The sequence below is a fragment of the Hypomesus nipponensis genome, chromosome 23, assembly GCF_054491055.1.
Source record: "Hypomesus nipponensis isolate SF chromosome 23, ASM5449105v1, whole genome shotgun sequence".
Taxonomy (NCBI): domain Eukaryota; kingdom Metazoa; phylum Chordata; class Actinopteri; order Osmeriformes; family Osmeridae; genus Hypomesus; species Hypomesus nipponensis.
Genome location: NC_140383.1, coordinates 6546189 through 6565691, shown reverse-complemented (window position 1 = coordinate 6565691; position 19503 = coordinate 6546189). Strand labels below are relative to the sequence as shown.

At 49.1% G+C, this 19503-nt stretch overlaps 1 protein-coding gene across 5 annotated transcripts in view; it reads right to left on the bottom strand.

The window, feature by feature from the left end:
- The window catches only part of nrp2b (neuropilin 2b), a 60448-nt gene extending 41696 nt beyond the window's left edge, over positions 1-18752 (bottom strand). For all 5 annotated transcript variants that reach the window (XM_084688566.1, XM_084688567.1, XM_084688568.1 and 2 more), the window contains exons 1-3: positions 17987-18752; positions 11173-11350; positions 3583-3764 (exon numbers count right to left, since the gene is read on the bottom strand). In XM_084688566.1, coding sequence (XP_084544692.1) covers positions 3583-3764; positions 11173-11350; positions 17987-18056 — 430 coding nt within the window. In that variant the 5' untranslated portion in view covers positions 18057-18752. The remainder of the gene's footprint in view (positions 1-3582; positions 3765-11172; positions 11351-17986) is intronic.
- Positions 18753-19503: the final 751 nt, after the last annotated feature.

The window sequence follows — 19503 nt, the reverse complement described above, 5'->3', positions numbered from 1 at the left end:
GATATCCTCTTAAACACTGATGACACAGATGTGGACAATAAGATTGTTTTTCTATCTGTCTGTTTGTGTCCTGTCTGTCTGTCTGTCTGTCTGTCTGTCTGTGTCTGTCTGTGTGCGTCCTGTCTGTCTCTGTCCCATTTCCCAGCCTATCTAGTGTGTTATTGTGACCTTCCCTCATAAGCATTGACCCCAGCCCGCCCCCCACCCCCCACCCCCTCCACCCCGGACCGCCCGCCCGCCGGGCCCCCAGCCCCCTGCGTGGTCCGTTGGCCAGCTAGCTAGCGTGGGTCTGCATGCGTATGGACAGAACGCCTGAACGACCCCAACGCCAGGAGCGCTTTGTTCCCTCTCATTAATTCATGTTTGTGAGCATGGTGAAAACACCCCGGTTTGTGGTGTGTTGTTAGGGGTTCGGTATAGCCAAACGCACGCCCCTCCCTTTCTGTGCTCTACTGTACAACCAATGAACGGCCCACACACTTTTTCTGTGCAGGGGTTTGGCACGGAGTTGCTGGGTAGAAGCAAGTTTGGGGCTTATGGATGACTGATCTCTGGGGTGACGATACACAGTCTGTCAGGGTTTTTCCCGTTGGCAGTGTGCGTGTGTGTGTGTGAGTGGGTGTGTGTGTGGTGACTTGGCACGCATGCATCCACTCTTATTCACTCTTAGTTTCTCATGCCAAAGCCATTAGTCTGATCCCCCACAATTACACCCTCTCCCTCGTCCCTCGTCCCCCTCTCCTCTCTTCATTCTTCTACACGACTCTGTCCGTCCCGCCACCCACACGGCCCCGTCTCCTTTCAGCAGAGGTCACGTGACGGATATTTGGACCAACTGTCTGACTTGTTTCAACCCTTACGCGGTCCAGTCAGCCATATTTGACCCGATAAAGGAACACAGGTTTGTTGGTTTAGGTCTGGACCCACTTCAGTGGGATCGAAGCTACGGTACGGCTACAGTAGCGCTGCGATCTGATTGGTTGACAGACTGGGACAGAGCTTGTGCCATCAGTATAATCGTCAACAGCAGCGGTTAACGATATGATTGTCAGGGTAGCTTCCAGACTCCTCAGAATGTGTGTGTGTGTGGTGGTGTGTTTGTAAGTATATCAGAGTGAGGCCGCGTGTATGCAGTACATGGACGTGCGTGTATGTGTGTGTGTGTGTGTGTGTGTGTGTGTGAGTTGTGGGGCAGAACAACAGCTGCAGGGCAGTTAGACGGTGAGCTGTAATTGGCTCTGCAGCCCTAGCGGTGGGGCAGGGGCTTCTGGGAGTCTTCCTACTGTAACCCTGGCAACAGCACTGTATGGACACGCCACTGTTGCGTCTGTCTGGGCGTGGGGGTGGGTGGGGGTGTTGTCTGATTAGTGACCATGGGGGGGCCCAGTAATGAGGGCGGGGAGACTGGGGTAGAAGGGGGAGAGGAGGGTACACACAGACCCCCTCTCCACCCCGTGGGGGGGAGGGACGCAGTCTTAATCTACAACCCCTCAGGGTAGTCTGACTAGACCTAGGCTACACCAGCCCAGACTGGACTCTCACAGTCTCAGGCCAAAACAACAGGGGCATCATGGGAAAGGTCCGAAAAGGTGAAGGTTCAGAGTTTGCCAGATTCTCAGGAGAGGTCAAGTCCGCGGAATACCTCAGGTCACCATGGGAACCAACCCAGGGAGAGAAAACAAAGACTGACAGAAGCATGGACCATATTACGGTACAGGGTTCATACTCGGCTAGACCCACACTAAAAAGACTGAAATGCTAATAGCAAAACACCCAAAACACCAAACCCCCTCCCCCATATCGTCCTATTCTCTGTCTGAGGTAAGCCTGTCACATATCCAAGGGTTCTCAAAACGACAGGGAGGAAGGTGGGGGCAGATGTTGATTTCCTGTCTGCGAGATGAGGAGAGGAAGGGATTGGACGGGGCTTTTCTCCCAGCTGCCTGAGTGTTTTGGGGGCGGACAAGCCTCAGGGCAGTGTATTTATCCAAGATACTATCACAAGAAAGAAGGCAGCCATCCCTTCCATGCTCCTCACATTGGCCCAGAAGATACCTTCACACATAAACACACACTGGGCTCCTCTCTGTCTCTCTTTCTCTCTCTGGCTCTCCCCCTCTCTATGTCTCTCTCTTCCTAGCTCTCTCTCCCCCTCTCTCTCTATGTCTCTCTCTTCCTAGCTCTCTCTCCCCCTCTCTCTCTCTCTGTCTCTCTCTTCCTAGCTTTCTCTCCCCCCTCTCTCTCCCCCTCTCTCTCTCCCTTTCTCTGTCTCTGGGAAGAGACAGGGGTGGCATGTTAGGACATAAATATTCATCACATTCCAGCTTTCACTGGGTCAAAGATAGACTGCCACACACATATATCCATATGCACATGCACACACACACACACACACTCAAACACACACACACGTGTATACTATACATCCACCCACCCACAAAGACAAAGACACACACACATCCACCCACAGACGTTCGGTTGCACCTACCGGCATAACGAGATCTTGTTAGCTAATGCCATGGCAACTGTTATCATGTTCCAACCACTTTCATCATGACAGCACCAAACTGGCTGGTCCCTCTGGCAGAGTAGGCCGGGCTATGCTAGCACAGGCTAGCATGTCTTACAGTGGTGCGGGTCAGCACAGTGAGAGGGCAAGAGCCGTCCAGTAGGAGAGAAGGGTTGGGGGGAGGGGGGGACAGTATCCTAGCAGCTGGGGGTGGGGGGGAATACCGTGTCACCCCATCCTCTCTGGGGGAGTTCTTCCCAAACTTCCCCTCCTGCGGTTTAATAAAGTGTTTTCTTATCTACGCAACGAGAGAGAGACTCCCCGCTCCTACACTGGACTAGTCTCTCAGTTTCTCTCACTTTCTCCCTCTGTCTCCCTCACTCTCCTCCCTCAAGCTCTGAGTGCTGGGGTGTTAACACTAACACTCCTGTTGTTTTTATGTCCACCGGGTGGGTCTTGTCAAACTACACACACACACACACACACACACACAAACTTTCCCAGTCCCAGCAGTCCCAGACAGCTCCAAGCCCTGACCACTGCATGTGTTGTGTTAGTAACCTCAGCTTCTGTAGTGCCCCAATCCTTCTGACACACTCACACACATACACATCCTCCCAGATACACGCACACACATCCTCAAAAATACACACACACACACACGCACTATCCCCTGTTGCCCTGTTCCCCAGAGACCAGAGATCAGGACTCAATTAAGGAGGCATCCCAGGAATGCTTTCAGGAGGAAGACGCTGGCCGCCGGCCGTTTGTGTTCCTCCCTGCGCTCCTTGATCCTGATTGGTCGTGCTGCTCGTCCCTCAGCCCCGTGAAGGAGAGATGTCACGGCTGGCCCCGCTACAGCCCAGGGCCTCTAGAGGGAAACCCTCTACACAGGCCCAACACACACACACACACACTCATACACACATGGGCATGTTCACACAAGCCCTCACACACCCAAGCCCAGAAACACACACATCCCAAGATTGATGATCTAATCTCTCGCCTTTTGTCGGGAGCACAGGCCAACCAAGTTTGTCAAGGTTGGAGGTAAGACAGCTTGAGAGACTAACCTGTCTTGAAGATCTCGTAGCGCAGAGAGAAGCCAGCCAGCTGGTGGGCGTAGTCAGAAACAAATTTGATGTAGAGGACCGGGCCGGAGGAGATGATGGGAGCAGGAGCGATATTGTTGCAGTGTTTCAGCAGCAGGTCTGCGTTCTCCGAGTTGCCGTCGCGGATCTCGATGAAGTCATACCTGTGGGGAACACAGCCAAGAGGGTTTAGTCGGAGGGTTGTCATCATCCGTCGTGAACATGGTCAATAACCACTGAGGTTCCGGCCCGCTTCCTTTCTGTTGACCCCAGAGTGCGTCCCTCAAACGAGGTTCAACCCTTGTGTTTGTGTCTGTGGAGGTTATTGATAACCCCTGGCAGCGGTCTAATTCTGTCTGCTCCTGTTCCTTGACCCTGCCTTGACCTCTCCTCCTCCTTTTGTCCTCCTGTCTTTGAAAGATTCCTGCCTGTCAGCTTCTTGAGCAACCAACAACAGGAAACACACCTGTCTGCTCCAAAATAAACCCTCAGCCGTACGTCTGGGTTTGTGTGTGTGTATGTGTGTGTTTGTGGGAGGGTTTTACTGTAAGTGTGTGTGTGTGCTACAAAGAGCTATTGTGAGCACGGCTGTCTTAATAGGGTCTGTTCTCTCTCAGTGGCACCTCATAAAAACACGTTAGAACTAAGATGCCCCAAGGCTGATTGGGGGTCAGTTTTTCCTTTAATGGTTTCAGTTCTGTGTTACGGAGCTGGAGCAGGTCCTGGTCCTGGTCAGGGCAGTGCCCTCCAGAGAGTTGACCCTTCAGAGCCAAGGGAGAGATAGAGAGATAGATGTTGTGCTGCAGTGGTACTGCTTCTAAACCCCCTCTGGAACCAGTTAGCTACACCACAGGGACATGGTCCAAAGCAGTTCAGTCTCAATTGACTACGAATGGTAAAACAAACAAAATATCCCCAAATCAACATCTGAAATCCAGGCTCTGGGCAGCTTGACTCTGTGACCTGCGTGACAGTCACAGGCTGAGTTCACCAGGGGCCTGGGGCTGTGAGAGAGCTGTGTGTGTAGCGCCTTTGAAGGCGCATGAAGAGGCCGTTATTGAAGCTATTGCACACCACAGTATGAGCAGGGCCCTCAAGGCCATCACCAGCTACTGATACAGAGAGACAGACATTGTGGTGCGGAACGGAGAGAAAGGAGCTCTTCAGCGTTCAGGAGTGCGTGCGTGAGCGGGCAAATGAAGCGAATGAGAGAGTCACTGCTGCAGTGTTGTGCTGAGTGAAGGACAGACTGGAGAGGTACAGACAAGATAACAACCCCCCCCCCTCCCCCCCTCTTACCCCCCGGCATCACGCTGCATATCAGCTGGGGAACTGGGGAGCCAGTGACAACTGCATGTTCCCTGGTACACAGTCACAGTTTGAGCCCCCCCCCCCACCCACCCACCCTTTTATCCTCTTGCCAGTGTTTCTCTTTTTTTTTCTTTCCTCGAAAAATATCTTTGTTGCTCGGCTCAGGATGAAGATGTGACGCTGTTGCTTCTTCTTTTGCCCGCCCTCTCTACTCTCTACTCCTCAGAACTGTGCGTTTCTCTCTCTGGCTTCCCTTCTCTCTTCATCCCTCTCTTTCCTCTCACCGTCTCCCTCTCTCCAATCTGCTTTGAGGCACATAACTAGTGGCACCGTGTCAGTGGGAGGAAGGGAGGGGAGGAGGGGAACCTGACACTGCATTCACCCCCCCCCCCCTCCATGACAGACAGAGACAGGTGTCCTTCCTGCCCTCCACCCCCCCAACCCCCTGCCTGGCTCCACCCTCCTCCCTTTTCCTCCTCCACTCAGAGCAAAACTGCCTCCTCTCCCCTCCACTCCCCTCCTCTCTTCTCCTCTCCTCTCCCCTCTAACATATACATATAAGATATATAGGTCTTTGGGTGTTGTAGTCCAGATACATGTCAGGGTTGCTGGGTAGTGTAGTCCCAGGAGTGCTGCAGGGCGCATCAGGGCGCCCACGAGTTCAGACTCCACCCTCTCTCCAACTAGTTCTGACGTTGCCACGTCAGCGACAATAACAGTTTTGGGGAGACACTCTCCAACCATCTCTCTCTGTCTTGTCCCCCCCTTCCCTCATTCTGTCCTTCCTCTCTTGTAGAGCCTAGCCTACACAAACACATGCCATAGTTGGAGGCCGGGGGTCACAGTTACCCACTGCCTGTATGGAAACTGTAATGATCTAGTCATAGATGTTGGATGTCTCAGCGCAGAGGCGGGGAAGTGGGTGGAGGGATGGAGGCCTCTGTATCACAGCGATGTACATCGAATCAAACATTGTTACAGGTTGGAGGATCAGGCATCCAGTGTGGGAGGGAAAATGTTTCCACCCAATCCAGACTTCTACACCATGCTGAAGTAAATCGATGTGTGTGTGTGTGACTGTGTGTTTGTGACTGTCTGTGTACTGGTGCACCTCCCCCCATCACCTCTGCTGCTTGGTAATTACCTTTCACACCTTCACTCTTTCAGGACGGGATCTTTTTTTCACACCTGCACATACACTTCAATCATCAGGGGTCCTTAGCAGACCCACAACTTGGGTGACGGAGAAGTCACACACACACACACACAGTAAACAGAGACAGCCAGCAGAGCATGGCCATGGGAGAGTCCTTGCAAAAAAAACTCACATACTCAACTTGAGATGTTTACATTCAGGAATGAATGGTCTGCTCTGGCAGGGCTCTCAAACACACACACACACACACACACACACACAAAGTGAGAAGTGGCCTTCTGTTGTAAACAGTAGCCCTGACAGCCATGAGTTATGAGGGTGTCATGGGTCCTTCCATGCAGGAACCCTTCCATGTCTTCAGAGACCAGTCTGCACACACACAGAGCACACCATCTCAGCTTCTCACACGCCACCAGCCTGCTCCTCCATCATTACCGCTGGACAGCTCCCGTTACTGTAGGGTCACAACAAGCCACGATCTCAAATGAAGCCATGTCAACTTAGCTCATAATATTAATAATAATATGTACTCTACAACGAGGCACTCTTGTCTGAGTGTGTGTGTGTGCGTGTGTGTTTTTGAGAGTGTGTGTAATCTATATTCTCTACACACCTACTGGGCTGTCCAGGCTCTGTCTCAGAAGGCCAATCGATGTCTCATTACAGCAGTAACAGACATTGATCAACAGCAGCCTACTCTAGAGACTATCGCAAGACTGATATCATCATCCTCGTCATCATCACCGCTCCGCTACACCAGCTCCACACAAACACCTCCGCACACGTTCAAAAAATTCAGTCCGCTACACACGGAAACTCTCACAAAACTGCACCTTTCTGGTGTGACAACTGTACGACGCTAGCATAGGGCCAGAGGTCGTAGCCACCGTCAGCCCCAGCTCTGATGCTAACACAGTTATCCGGGCAGCAGCTGTCTGTTCTCAGCTGTGGGCTGAGCAGCAGAGCCTGAGCCCATAGGCTTCCCGTCAATTCAACACCCTCGCTCCCTCTCGCTTTTTTGCCCCTTCCTTTAATCTGTCCACATCCCTCTCGCTGCATCGCTCTCTCGCTCTCTGACTTTCTGATTGACTGACTGACTGTCTGCGTAACTGTCTGTCTGTCGCTATAACTGTCTTGCTAACCGTCTGTGTAACTGTGTCTGTCGGTTTGTATGACGGTCTGTCTGACTCTCTCTCTCTCTCCATGTTTCTCTCTCTCCCCTCAGGCTACTGTCAAGACTCCCTACCTCTGCCATGTCACTCCAGGTAGCAACCGTCCTCCTGGACAGGTGACCGCCAGCCCCCTCAGACTACCGTCCTGGTGGCTGCCTATACTCACAGCATAGGAAGCAACACCAGGACACAGCCGGGTCTCTTATGCTGAGAGCAAAACATGGGGCAGGCCAGAGTGGGAGAGCGAACCCCAGTTTGTCGAAGCTCAGTCTACTTATCAGACTGGCACACTCCTCCAGAACACAAAGGCCTTAGACCTCAGAAGAGCTCCGCTGAACGACATCTGCCTGCTGAGCAACCCCAGCCTGAAGAGTCTGTTAAATGATTGATTCAGACTGTGTGGAAATGTAGAGATAATGGTGCAACGGTGGCTTACAATGGTACTTGTATAATGTATAGTTCTCCTTCCTGGCCCCGCTCGCTCCGTCTCTGCTCTACTCTGTATTTACTATGTATCAACAGAGACGGGATGAGAAGCACTTACTTTTCTGCCTCTCTCATATTAATATGGTGCTGAGATAACATCTGACTAGGGATGGGTGCTGGAGGGAATGAGGGCGACCGAAAAGAAGGGGGGGGGGGAGAGAGAGAGAGAGAAGGAGAGAGAAAGATAAAGGGAGAGCGAGAGGAGACGGCATGAAATGGGAGGTAGCACAGACGGAAATGGAAACAGTTGGGTGAGGACTGCAGAAAAGAGGAAGAATATAGGATATAAAAGATTGTTCCTCTCAACACCCCCCCCCCCCCCCCCCAACTCCCTCATCTCCGTGTCATTCTGGCATGCTGCTCTGATGATAGCATTACCGATATACCACGATACATCATCCAGCTCTTATGATATTTATTCAACATCAATCTATTTATAAGCACTGGGCAGGAGGCATTTGGCATCGGGCCCACACGTTCACCAGCGCTCTGGATGATAATGTGGCCTATAAAAAGGGGGCACACGCAGAGCGGGTTGTGTTCCTACAGTAGGTGTGTGTGTGCGCGTATGTGTGTGTGTGTGTGTGTGTGCTGTCATGATGATTTGAGCCAAGCCCACATGCAGCCCCCTTGTGGACCCTGACTCTGCAGTTTGAGCCGCTGAACAGAGAGCTGCTGTTTCCAGAGCAGGACCAGCAATCCCCCTACGTCCCTAACCTCCCCTCCACTCCACCTCCTCTCACACAAACAAGCTACCTCAATCTATCGCCCTCACACACACACACAGACACAAACAAGGCACCAGAAGCTGCTTGGCTCCTGACCACTAAGATATCTCCAGTGAGGGTGCTCCACAGCGCAGTACTCCAAGCTCCTCGTCTCTCCCCCAGACCATATCGCAGAGCTGCCTCGCACGCACAGACAGTCCATGCTAGCTGCTCCTGGAATCACCTCCGTCACACCAATACTGGCCCCCCGCAAGCCACCAAGGTTGACTGCATGTGCACGTCTACTGCATGTAAAACAGTGTGTACGACACCCAGGTCAACATCCGTCTGCACTGGCCCCAGGGCTGGCCTCTGATAGGCTGTTCTGCAGCTCTAATCACATGTGACAGCTCGAAACACTACAGGTTAAATCTATTAACTATGGCGCTTTGCTGAGAGCCCTACAGCTGGCCAGCTAGCAGATACAGGACACACAGATGAAAGCTGCTTCACAAACACACACACACACACACAGTCTTTATAGCATTTAGTGCCACTGCATGTGACCACACATACCAAGTATGAGCAGGAAACACAGCATACATGGTAAGTACCGTGTCATGTCTAAATCAATGAGATGGGCCTTTGTCCAGTGCACCCAGGATGGGGCGCTCTACTTTCTGATGACCGTCACATAGGATACGTGCTGCGTCATGTGACGGACCAAGATGCTAAAGAGTCATAAGCCATGACCTACATGACCCTATTAGACTTGGGTGAGGATGGTGACATATTAAGGGGACACACAAACACACACTTAGATGGATGCAGCTCTGTGTGTGTGTGTGTGTGTTTGGTGTGTGTGTGTGTTTGAAGCTGAATTACAGCCTGGGGCCTCACACAATCACTTCCCATGTCTTCTCGGAGACAACCCGAGAAGACATCTGACAGAACACTGCTCTGTTTGTCCCACAGCAGTCTGGCCCACAGAGAGGCCCAGACCAGGCCAGCGACATGCTGTGTCTTGGAGAAGGCTCCAGGGCTGCTGGGAGGCAGGCCCGTGCTTGGGGGCCATCCCCAGGAGAGCCACAGCAGACAGGGCGGGAGAGACTGAGAAGCCCGATAGAGACACAGAGAGGGAGGGAGCCTAGGATCCAGAGTTAGTCTGGAGGAATGTGGGGGTTTGAAGGGGGTCAGGGCCCGGGCTGACAGTGATCAGGCCAGGACGTATGGCAGTAGTCACCCCGTACAGCCCCGCTCCACCCCGGACACTACAGCTCAATTTCAACCTGACCCAACAGGCCCCCCAGCCCCGGCCCCCCATCCCCAGCCCCTGCCCCGGCCCCCCATCCCCAGCCCAGGCCCCCCATCCCCAGCCCCGGCCTCTGCACCTAGGCCTCTCCGGACAGAAATAGCCACTGTACACCCTAGCTAAGAGGACACAACACTAATAGGCCACAACCACCTACACTGCATATAATGTAACCACAATCTAACTAAGTCTTTATTTAGCCTGGGGCTGAGGTCATGGAGAACAGATCCTCTTCTCCAATAACAAGCCAGTTAACACATCTTGACATCCTGGATCAGGAACAGCTATGCCCGTCCGTCAAGTCAATAAGTGTCAATCAACCTTCAACAAAGCTGTCAATCCACAATATGACTTTATTAAGTAGCAAGGAGGTTTGGTTGTTGGGGTAAAAGGTGAAGTAGAGAGGATGTAGAGCCTTGTGAACCTGGTCGTGGCTACAGCAGCATGATAAATAAATAAGGTTGCTCGTGTGGACTTGAGTTTTCTAATGGACTTGACAAAACAGGCCGTTTCCTCCAGGGAGTTTCCTTTCTGAAAGGATGCAAACCCCACTAGTCGACCATGCAGAAGTGAGAGATACAGAGAGATAGAGAGAGACACAGAGAGAGAGAGAGAGAGAGAGAGAGAGAGAGAGACAGAGAGAGAGAGAGAGAGAGAGAGAGAGAGAGAGAGAGAGAGAGAGAGAGAGAGAGAGAGAGAGAGAGAGAGAGAGAAATTGAGAGAGAGAGGGAGAGTTCTAAATACAGCATGCAACATCAAATGCACTGGTCCAGTTAATGGACAGCAGGATTTAGGGAAAGTGAAATGAAAACTGTGGTCTTCTCACTTTTTGGACAGAGAACAGGGAAGAAGGAGTGAACATTTGAACAACACGCAGCTGAAATATTAATGGTCGGATTCCAACAAAAGAAAGTCAAAACCGACCAATATGTGGCTATTTGGAAACAAATCTATGAATAAGTAATAAAAACTAAAATGGTAGTAAGTGGCAAATAGACCACAGGAGCAAAGAGAGAAAGAGAGAGACAGGTTGTAAGATTGAGAATGTCTGTCAGTCTTGTCTCTGTTTTTTTCTGTCGTGTTCGACACTTGGTTGTATTACTCTTACTATCCAACAGGGGGAGAAACATCCATAACTGGATGACTAGGGAACATCAGTAAATATGGCTGTTGATGAAGCCGTTGTTGAAGATCTATGGTTTTTACTACAACAATTACAGCTCTGGGACTGAGAAAAGTCCAGGTGCCAATTATGGGATATTTGGAGCCAGAAGCAACAGGAAGTGGGAGGGACCAGAAGCAACAGGAACAGACTCTTCCGAGAAAGTCTGTCCTCAACATGGCGGATTATGTGGTGCATTACTCTAGAAACATGGAATTCCCCCCTCATTCCCACATTCCCATGATAACCCGCCCCTCTCCCTTTACCTGCACTCCAGCTTCTCCAGCTCAAAGTGGGGGTTGAAGTTGAGGACGATGCGCTGGGAGGGCTCTGGAGCCGTGATGATCCAGCGACAGTTCTGATGGGGTGGATACTCCAGAGGGTACCCTGGGCTGGTGATGTAGCCAGCGTCACTGGCATCCAGGTGCCCTCCACATGGCTCACCTGGGGAGGAGGGGGTGGGGGGGGGGGAGGAGAGAAAAAGAGAAAGAGAGAGCGAGAGCAATAGAGAGAGTGAGAGCGTGCAAGAGAGAACGAGAGAGACAGAGAGACAGAGATAGAGAGAGAGCAAGAGAGAGCGAGCGAGAGAGCGAGAGCGAGCGAGAGAGCAAGAGAGAGAGAGAGAGAGAGAGAGAGAGAGAGAGAGAGAGAGAGAGAGAGAGAGAGAGAGAGAGAGAGAGAGAGAGAGAGAGAGAGAGAGAGAGAGAGAGAGAGAGAGAGCGAGCGAGAGAGAGAGAGAGAGAGAGAGAGAGATTTTTAGTAGATAAACAGCTGATGGAAACACACTCCTGGAATGCTGAGGTGCTGGCCCACTGCCGGGCCTCAAACACTTAATGTAAAAGCAACCAAAGACTATGAGGCAAAAACTGTCCTGTCCTTTTAAAGAGAACATACTGTTTATGTTCGAGATGTGAAACAACCTTCCAGTAAACATCGATCAGGGAACAGCATACCTTTCCTAAACACTTCTATGCCCCAGCCTGTAGGTTAGCTTGTATTCTCTTGGGCGTGCTTGTGTTCCAGACAAGCTAGTAAACATTAGGACACATTGTCTGATCGTATCTCCTTAACTGAGGATTTATACACCGCCTATCTTGAGCCAGGGTGGGGGAGTGAAGTTTCTCCTGGGCACTGATCTAGAGTCAACTGACCCACCCCGCAAATACTGCCTTTAACCACTGAGAGGAGAACACCAAACTGACCCCAGACCAGGGTGAGATCAGCAGATTCACTCTTTCCTGGCAATGGAGACAGGAAGTGTCAGACAGACGGGCTGTGTGTGTGAGGGTCAATGGTCAGGGGTCAGGGGTCAGCTCAATGCTGTGGATGATGGAAGGGACCCAGTGTCCATTCTGACCCGAGAGACTCAGAAATAAAGCATCGCCTCTCCTCTGTCTATTTATCATAAACACTCACTGAATAAGCCCTTCACATGACAACACTGCCACAATGGATATACTTCTCACTCATAATTACACACGTGTCACACACACACACACACACACAGCAGAACATCATGTGCTGTTAAACACTGATGCAGCATACAGTACTTGATCCATAACTGTTCAGTGATACTTGACAGCCTATTGTGCAGGAGCAGAAGTTCTGTATGTAGAGAGCAGCTTCCCTAAATAACTGTGCTGCACTGCCACCGCACCAGCGTAGTGTACTAGAGTAGCACACTCGCAGTGAGTAAAGTAGAACCTGTGTAGAAGCGAGACCAGCCAAGGCACAGCCAAGGCACAGCCAAAGGAGAATGGAGCATGTTAGCTCCTAAAAATAGATGGAACTTGTTACTGTAAACCACTTCTGCGACAGCAGACGCATGAGAAGACACCAACACATAAACACGCTCCCTGACAAGACTCCCACACACCGTCTCTCAAACAAATACAGAGAAAACCCCAAAACAAAAACACATGCACGGTCCTAATTCAGACATACTGTACATGTACTCACACACACACACACACACACACACACACACACACAGTGTTGGTGCGGTTCCAGATTCAGTCCCACTCCTTGAGGATCAGCAAGGGGGATGCTGGGAAGGGCTTCAGAGGAAGTGAGGTCGTTGATTGACAGTTTGGGGTCTGTGGCTGGTTTCCACCTCTGAGTCTGTGAACAATTACAGCTCATCTGTCTATGCCACTCTCTCTCCATGTCCCCTTTCTCATTCTCCCTCTCCCCGCTGTCACTCACTCTCTCTGACCTCTTTCTCTCCTTTTCCCTCGCTCTGTCATATTCACTTATGTCACCTAGGTTGGACTGAGCATGCTCCGTAACCACGGGCTGAGCCGCCGCAGCAGCCGCCGCTGAGATGTGCCCATGTCCTTTTAAATGAGCACGAGTCAAATACTGCAGGAGAAGAAGACGACCAGGCGCTTCAAACCGTAATAGACTTTCAAGTGGTGACATTTCCGAAGCCATTATATCTTAAAAGACACGCTTTGTGTAGCATGGCATTTGATACGCAGACTCTCTTCCCTCTCTCCCGGCCGCCCCTAAGCTGATTCAGGCTCAAGTATGCAGAGGCACACTGACACACACACACGTACAGACACACACTGACTCACCTACACACACACACACATGTAGACACAAACAGACAGGTACACGTATAGACACAAGCAGACAAACACACTGGGTGCCCCCAGGGGTGAAGCTGTGTGGAAAGCATCCAGAGAGCTATTCTGTGTTGGAGTAGACCCTGACCCAGGCCCTCCAGGCCCAGTCCCTCCGGGAAGGGGCGAGGGCGGAGAAGAAGGAGACTTCCTGAATCCTGACTACTCTCTACAGAGGGAGAACTTGTGCTCCTTGACCTCCTGGTGCAGGCTGATCCATGCAGGTCACCCTGAGGTGGTGAAAATGCCTGCCTGCCTGCCTGCCAGCCTGTCTGTCTGTCTACGTGACTGTGTGTGTGTGTGTCTGTCTGTCTGCTGGAGAGACAGCAGAGCGCAGCAACAGACCAGGAGAGGTGGGCTCATGAATTATTATGTGGCTGCTGTTTCAGGACTCTATCCATCTCCACACTGCCACATGCTAATACCAACAACACACATTATACAGTAGCAGACTACACACGCACACACAGAGAAAGAGGGAGTGGGGACACTAGCGGAGTATGCTTGTGTGTGTTTGTGTATGAGAAAAACACATCCGCTCAGAGAGATGCTGCACCCTCCTGGGACGATGTTTAACCCTACCCTTTCATGGTGCTTGCTTGAGAATTACAGTAACAGATTGTTCCTTGTTTCTACCCGTAATGGATTTCTGCTGAGTTGACAAATCTCTGGTAAATGTCGCCACATGAGGGGAGTGAGACGGTGGTTGGGAGAGAGAGATGGAGACAGCGAGAGAGAGATGGAGAGAGAGAGTGAAAACAGCTAGATAACAGAGCGAGAGACTGATCGAGAGAGTCAGTGACATAGGGTAAGAACCTAGTTAAAGAGAACACGGGTATGTTTGTGTGCGTGTGTCCCAGCAGTCCCAGCATACAGCAGCACACAAACACTTCAGGAGTGAGTCCGTGCGCGCACACACACACACACACCTCTCCATAAGCGATGGTAAATGCTGCTAAGCAGCGTGGTGGGGGATGAGAACGTGGCCTGCATTATTTATACTGCTCTCTGCCATCATCTGAATATCATCCAGATAGCAACGTTTGTTTCAGCAGTTTTCACCCGAGTCTCTATCCCGCAAGATTAAACAAGTTTCTTGTTTGTTGGCCTGAATGCAAATATGTCCTGACCTTGTTTTGCAAGGTTTACACTTTCATTCTCTCTCAGCGCGAGGAGATGATTTTCTTCCTAATGGAGCTGACTCTCTCTGACACGATTAAATGTTTATCAAAACTTTCCTAGAGGGGGGAGACTTGTTAGAAACGAGGCTGCTCTAACACTTCTCACAATGTTTGCTTTAAATCACAAGATTAGTTCGGAAAACTTTTTGGGCCGAGCTCCACCCATCGTCTGTATTCCCCTTTCATCCCAGACACAGTGTTTACATCCTTAGACAGTTCCTCTGTCAGCATCTGGCATCTGATTAGCGTTACACCTGATCGAACAAATGAAACAAGTTGATATATCGCACTCTCTATGTTAAAGCTAAACGGCCTCTGGCAGACAGAGAGAGGGCGAGAGAGAGAGGGCGAGAGAGAGAGAGGGCGAGAGAGAGAGAGAGAGAGAGAGAGAGAGAGAGAGAGAGAGAGAGAGAGAGAGAAAGAGAGAGAGAGCTTGCCAAACAGTCACATCTGCCTCGCATCAGATACACCCAACTCTGCCTCACCCTCTCTCAGGTGGGGTGATGACCCAGGCCAGGTGTCTTACATTAAAACTCAGTGGAAAACAGAACAGAACCACATGAGATGGAGTGACGGAGAGAAGAACAGGGTTGGCTATAAAGTCAAAGATGATCTGATGGAAAAGTAGAGAAGCTTCTTTATCTTCCTATGGCCTGACTAAGTCCAGTCTAGCCCAGCCCAACTCAGCCATGTCTAGACCAGTCTAGTCCAGTCCAGTCCAGGCAGAGAATAGGCTACATGATCTATAGGCTAGCCTATGACCAGGAGGAGCCTGATGAAATATTAAATAGATTTCACACCACTGAACAAGAGGCATGGCAAGGAAAAATAGCTCTTGTAATGGAGACGAAGAAAAACGCCTCCAAAGTCAGGTGTGAAAAGAAACAGAATGGATAATAAAGGAGGGCTGGATTAGCTATTAGATTAGTGTCGAAAACAAAGCAACACAACAATTCAGCATGAACAAAGCAGCCTGTTGCCCTTTCCTACAGACACAAACACAGGCACGCACACAGGTTGTTTGGGAAAACTTAAAACAGTCAGCGAGTAAACAGGACATACCCGTTGTCAACAAGGACTACACTGCTGCTGTAATTACAATAACTAACACAACCCAATAATTGTTTCCCACCTCCATAGCTATAGATGTGTCAACGGATAATTAGCTAAGTGTTTATTTAACCCAACCAAGTCAGAGCGTTGCCACGAACAACCGTGCTATACTGTTTCACTTTCAGAGAGAATGGTCTGAGGTGGATGAACATTCGACCAGCGGGCTAACAGTGCACAAGGTTTTTTTGTCTGCCCTGGTCTACCACTGGCCATCCTGTAGTTCTGTAGACCCATAAAAATAAAATAATACCCCACTTGGTACTATGGTTAAAAGTTACAGGGTACACAGTAGGTATTTAATCAAAAGTGTAAACCATAAATGAATAAAGATATAGGCTAGATATAGGCTAACTTGAATATAGCCTAATGCAATGAAAACTATAGGAGGATTTTTTCACATTAAAGCACAATTCTGACAGTTTATAGCATTTTAATTACACGTATTATTTTGTTATTATTCTAATGGATTTCAAGTCTAATGACCACCAATTAGTATAGTCCCTGTGGGCTACAGTCCATTCAGCGCACACGCTCAGTCATGATGCATAACGCCTATTTAATTTGTTTTTCTCAAATGCCCGCCAAATGTAGCCTACGTGTAGTCATCTCAAGCTAAGATAAACAGAAATCTCAACGGGTGGAAGACTTCAAGCACAAATGACTAGGCAACACTCAGCGGAAAAAGGCTCACAGCCGGTCAACAGTGTCCGCAGAAAAGTATTTTCCCCTCCAGACTTCTACGCAGAGGGAGGCAGCCTGCTCTATAGGCAGATCCACAGACCAAAACTCTCAAGTCTCCAGTTTTAAACTGATTCAGGTCATATAACTTCATATATAAACATACAAGGCTTTTTCACAACTTCTAGCAAAATTCCCTCAACCGTTTTAACTCGAAATAATCTCATCATTCTGATCAGACCGATTTTCAAGAAACAGCTACAGCTGTCATTTTTTCGGTTGATAGAGATCATAAAGATAAGAGTGCCAACGCATTGGCCTGCGATACTCGTGCGGATGATCCCATTAAGGTGGTTAACAGCAGGGTAAAAGTACGAAGATTTACTGGAAATTTCTGTAGGATATTATAAGTAATGTAGCCTAAATCTGTACCTTCCACGCTCTATAATGGGTTCTAGTAGCCTAATTAAGGCATCACCTATTTAGTGACAGTAAGACTAGGCTTCCAATGTTGACCTGAGGTGATCGTATTGAACAATGAAAATAAATTATATTACAATTCAAAATACACTGTAAAACGAAGTCTAATTGCTTTAGTAGTCTGTGAAAGCAATTAGATTATAAAAACGAAAATGTAAATAATGATATCTAGACAGGCCAATTAAATCCAATCGTAATCCACTAATGAAATCACAGGTTAATCTGGCGATTAAATATATGTTTTAATCACAGAATACTCACGTTGCTATCTGGTACATTTGATAGATTAGCCTGTGTTATGTTATGTCAAGTACGCTACAATCGTTCTTATCAAAACATTGATTTGGAGGCTATGGGAGGCTTAGGGTGAGCTATCAAAACGACTTTGTGTCACCAGAAAGATTGACCAATATTTTGAATCCGTCTGTACAACTATAGCAATCAAATATATGTAAGATGATAAAATGTGATTTGTTTCGTATGTCGAGGATTCTTATATTTGTGTGGGAGATCACGGCCCCGGAGCACGGGGCTCAAGATGACGCCTCGAGCTATACACCCTTCCCATTAAAACCGAACAGTAGCCCGGGCTGTCTCTGCGCACTTCGAACCCCTCTGTCAGTGATAAAGCGCCTGAACACATGGGCTTGGACACATTATTCAACAATTACTTCAAAAACTCTTAAATAGCAAATTGACCTTTGCCAGTGCACTAAATGTGATAACGTGATTTAAAGCGCTGGCTATGCCGAACGAGGTTTATCATGTTTAGGCTATTCGCAATTTTAAGCAGTGCTACAGCTTACCCCAGATAGTACACCGACTGTCAGAAAACAGCATGATTGTTTCAGGTGGAAAATGTGTCTGCACTATTGAAAACATCTTCAGTTCAAGTATTTTTTTGAAGCAAGCCTGTCCCTCTTACATTCAAATGGCACATATGTGAGAACAGGCGCTCCTGGGCGGCAAAGGGTAGCTAGCTATCAGTCAAGAAAACTTACCTTCGTCACCATTAACCACTGGGTAACAAAGCGCGAATAAACATCCACACAACCATATTAATACATCCATTTTGCAGGGTGAAGTTTCACCCCTCTGTTCTTCTAGGTAACTTGCAGTGGGGGCTCCAAAGTCCTCGTGTCAAGCCAAAAACTGTCCCCTCAATCACGCGTAACACGCGTATCCACCGCGAGCTCGCAGTTTGTGGCCACGGCTTACCAAAGTGCTTATGATTTCGAACTCTTCACAGTTCTTTAGATTTTCTTTCAGTGTTATATATATCGCGCTCTTTCTATTAAACAAATTTCAAAGAGGCATTTTAGTGAGCGCAGTCTCTCAGAATCCCAACATGAGAGTTAGGTCCGAAGAGACAGTCAGTAGATAAATTAGACTCAAATACTATAAAATAAAATGTGTCTTATCGGTCCAAATTGAGGTGTTGTATGACGTTCTATTCCACCAGGTTGACACTCCGTGAGCCGTTATCTCGAATGAAGCTTGCCTTCAAAACCAGTCACAAGAAATTCTGAGTTTCTGCCTCCAGCGCATTTACTTAGTCAAAAATCACAATAGCTGAAATCGGTATCTAAAAAATAATTTTGCGCGTCCGGGATCGAACAATACACCTATAGCCCTGTATCTATCAGAAAAGGCTAAAGTACTGCCCTTGTAGCAGATTTAGCTTGTAAAACAGTCTCTTGCTCTCGGCTTTGCTAGTACACTGTTCCTTCGCTCCTCTCGCTGCCGAGTCGTCTGGTGAGTGTGAGCGCTCCGTCCTCCAGCAGCGCAGCAGCAGCGCGTGTATGAAATAGCATCAGAACGAAGCCGCTATCGCATTACAGCCCGCACCTCGGGCCCGCCTCCCCACACTCGCTGATTAAAGAGCACCACTCGCTGCTGCTTTCTTTCTTTGGAGTTATAAAAAGACAGGGAAGGAAGAGAAAAACAGAAGCGCAACGCGCATTGCCCTAAAGCTCTGAAAGTGCTGTGGCTTTAACCAAGTTATGGTTTTAGGGATTTCTGGTAAGAACTGGACACGTGCATATTCTATAAGTAGTCATACACCATTACGGAAACTACATAGGCATTGTTTTATTTTGTATACTATCAGAAAACGAATGGTCGTTCTCTTACTCTCAGATAAAGATCAGGGCCTTTTTCACATTAGAAAAAGGACTGACAACTGGTCAATATTTAAAAGTTTGGACACTATATTTTTTACCAATTATGAGGTTCATGAAGCAACTTTTAAATACATCAAAAGCAAAGAACAAAGGAGGAAACATTTCGGATGTCCACAGCATCGAGGCTAATATTGACATAGTATACTGTACTGCTCACAGAAAGTGCTGACGGCATGTTTGTGGCAGTTGCTTGTCATGCCGGACCAGTCCAGTGCGGGTGAGCCAAGCAGCGGTTATGCTAATGTGAATGTGAAGCGGTATTAACGCAGATCCTCCTGACAGACGGCCGGGGTATGCAGCGCTGTTAAACAAGGGCGCATGGGTCAACGGCCGCC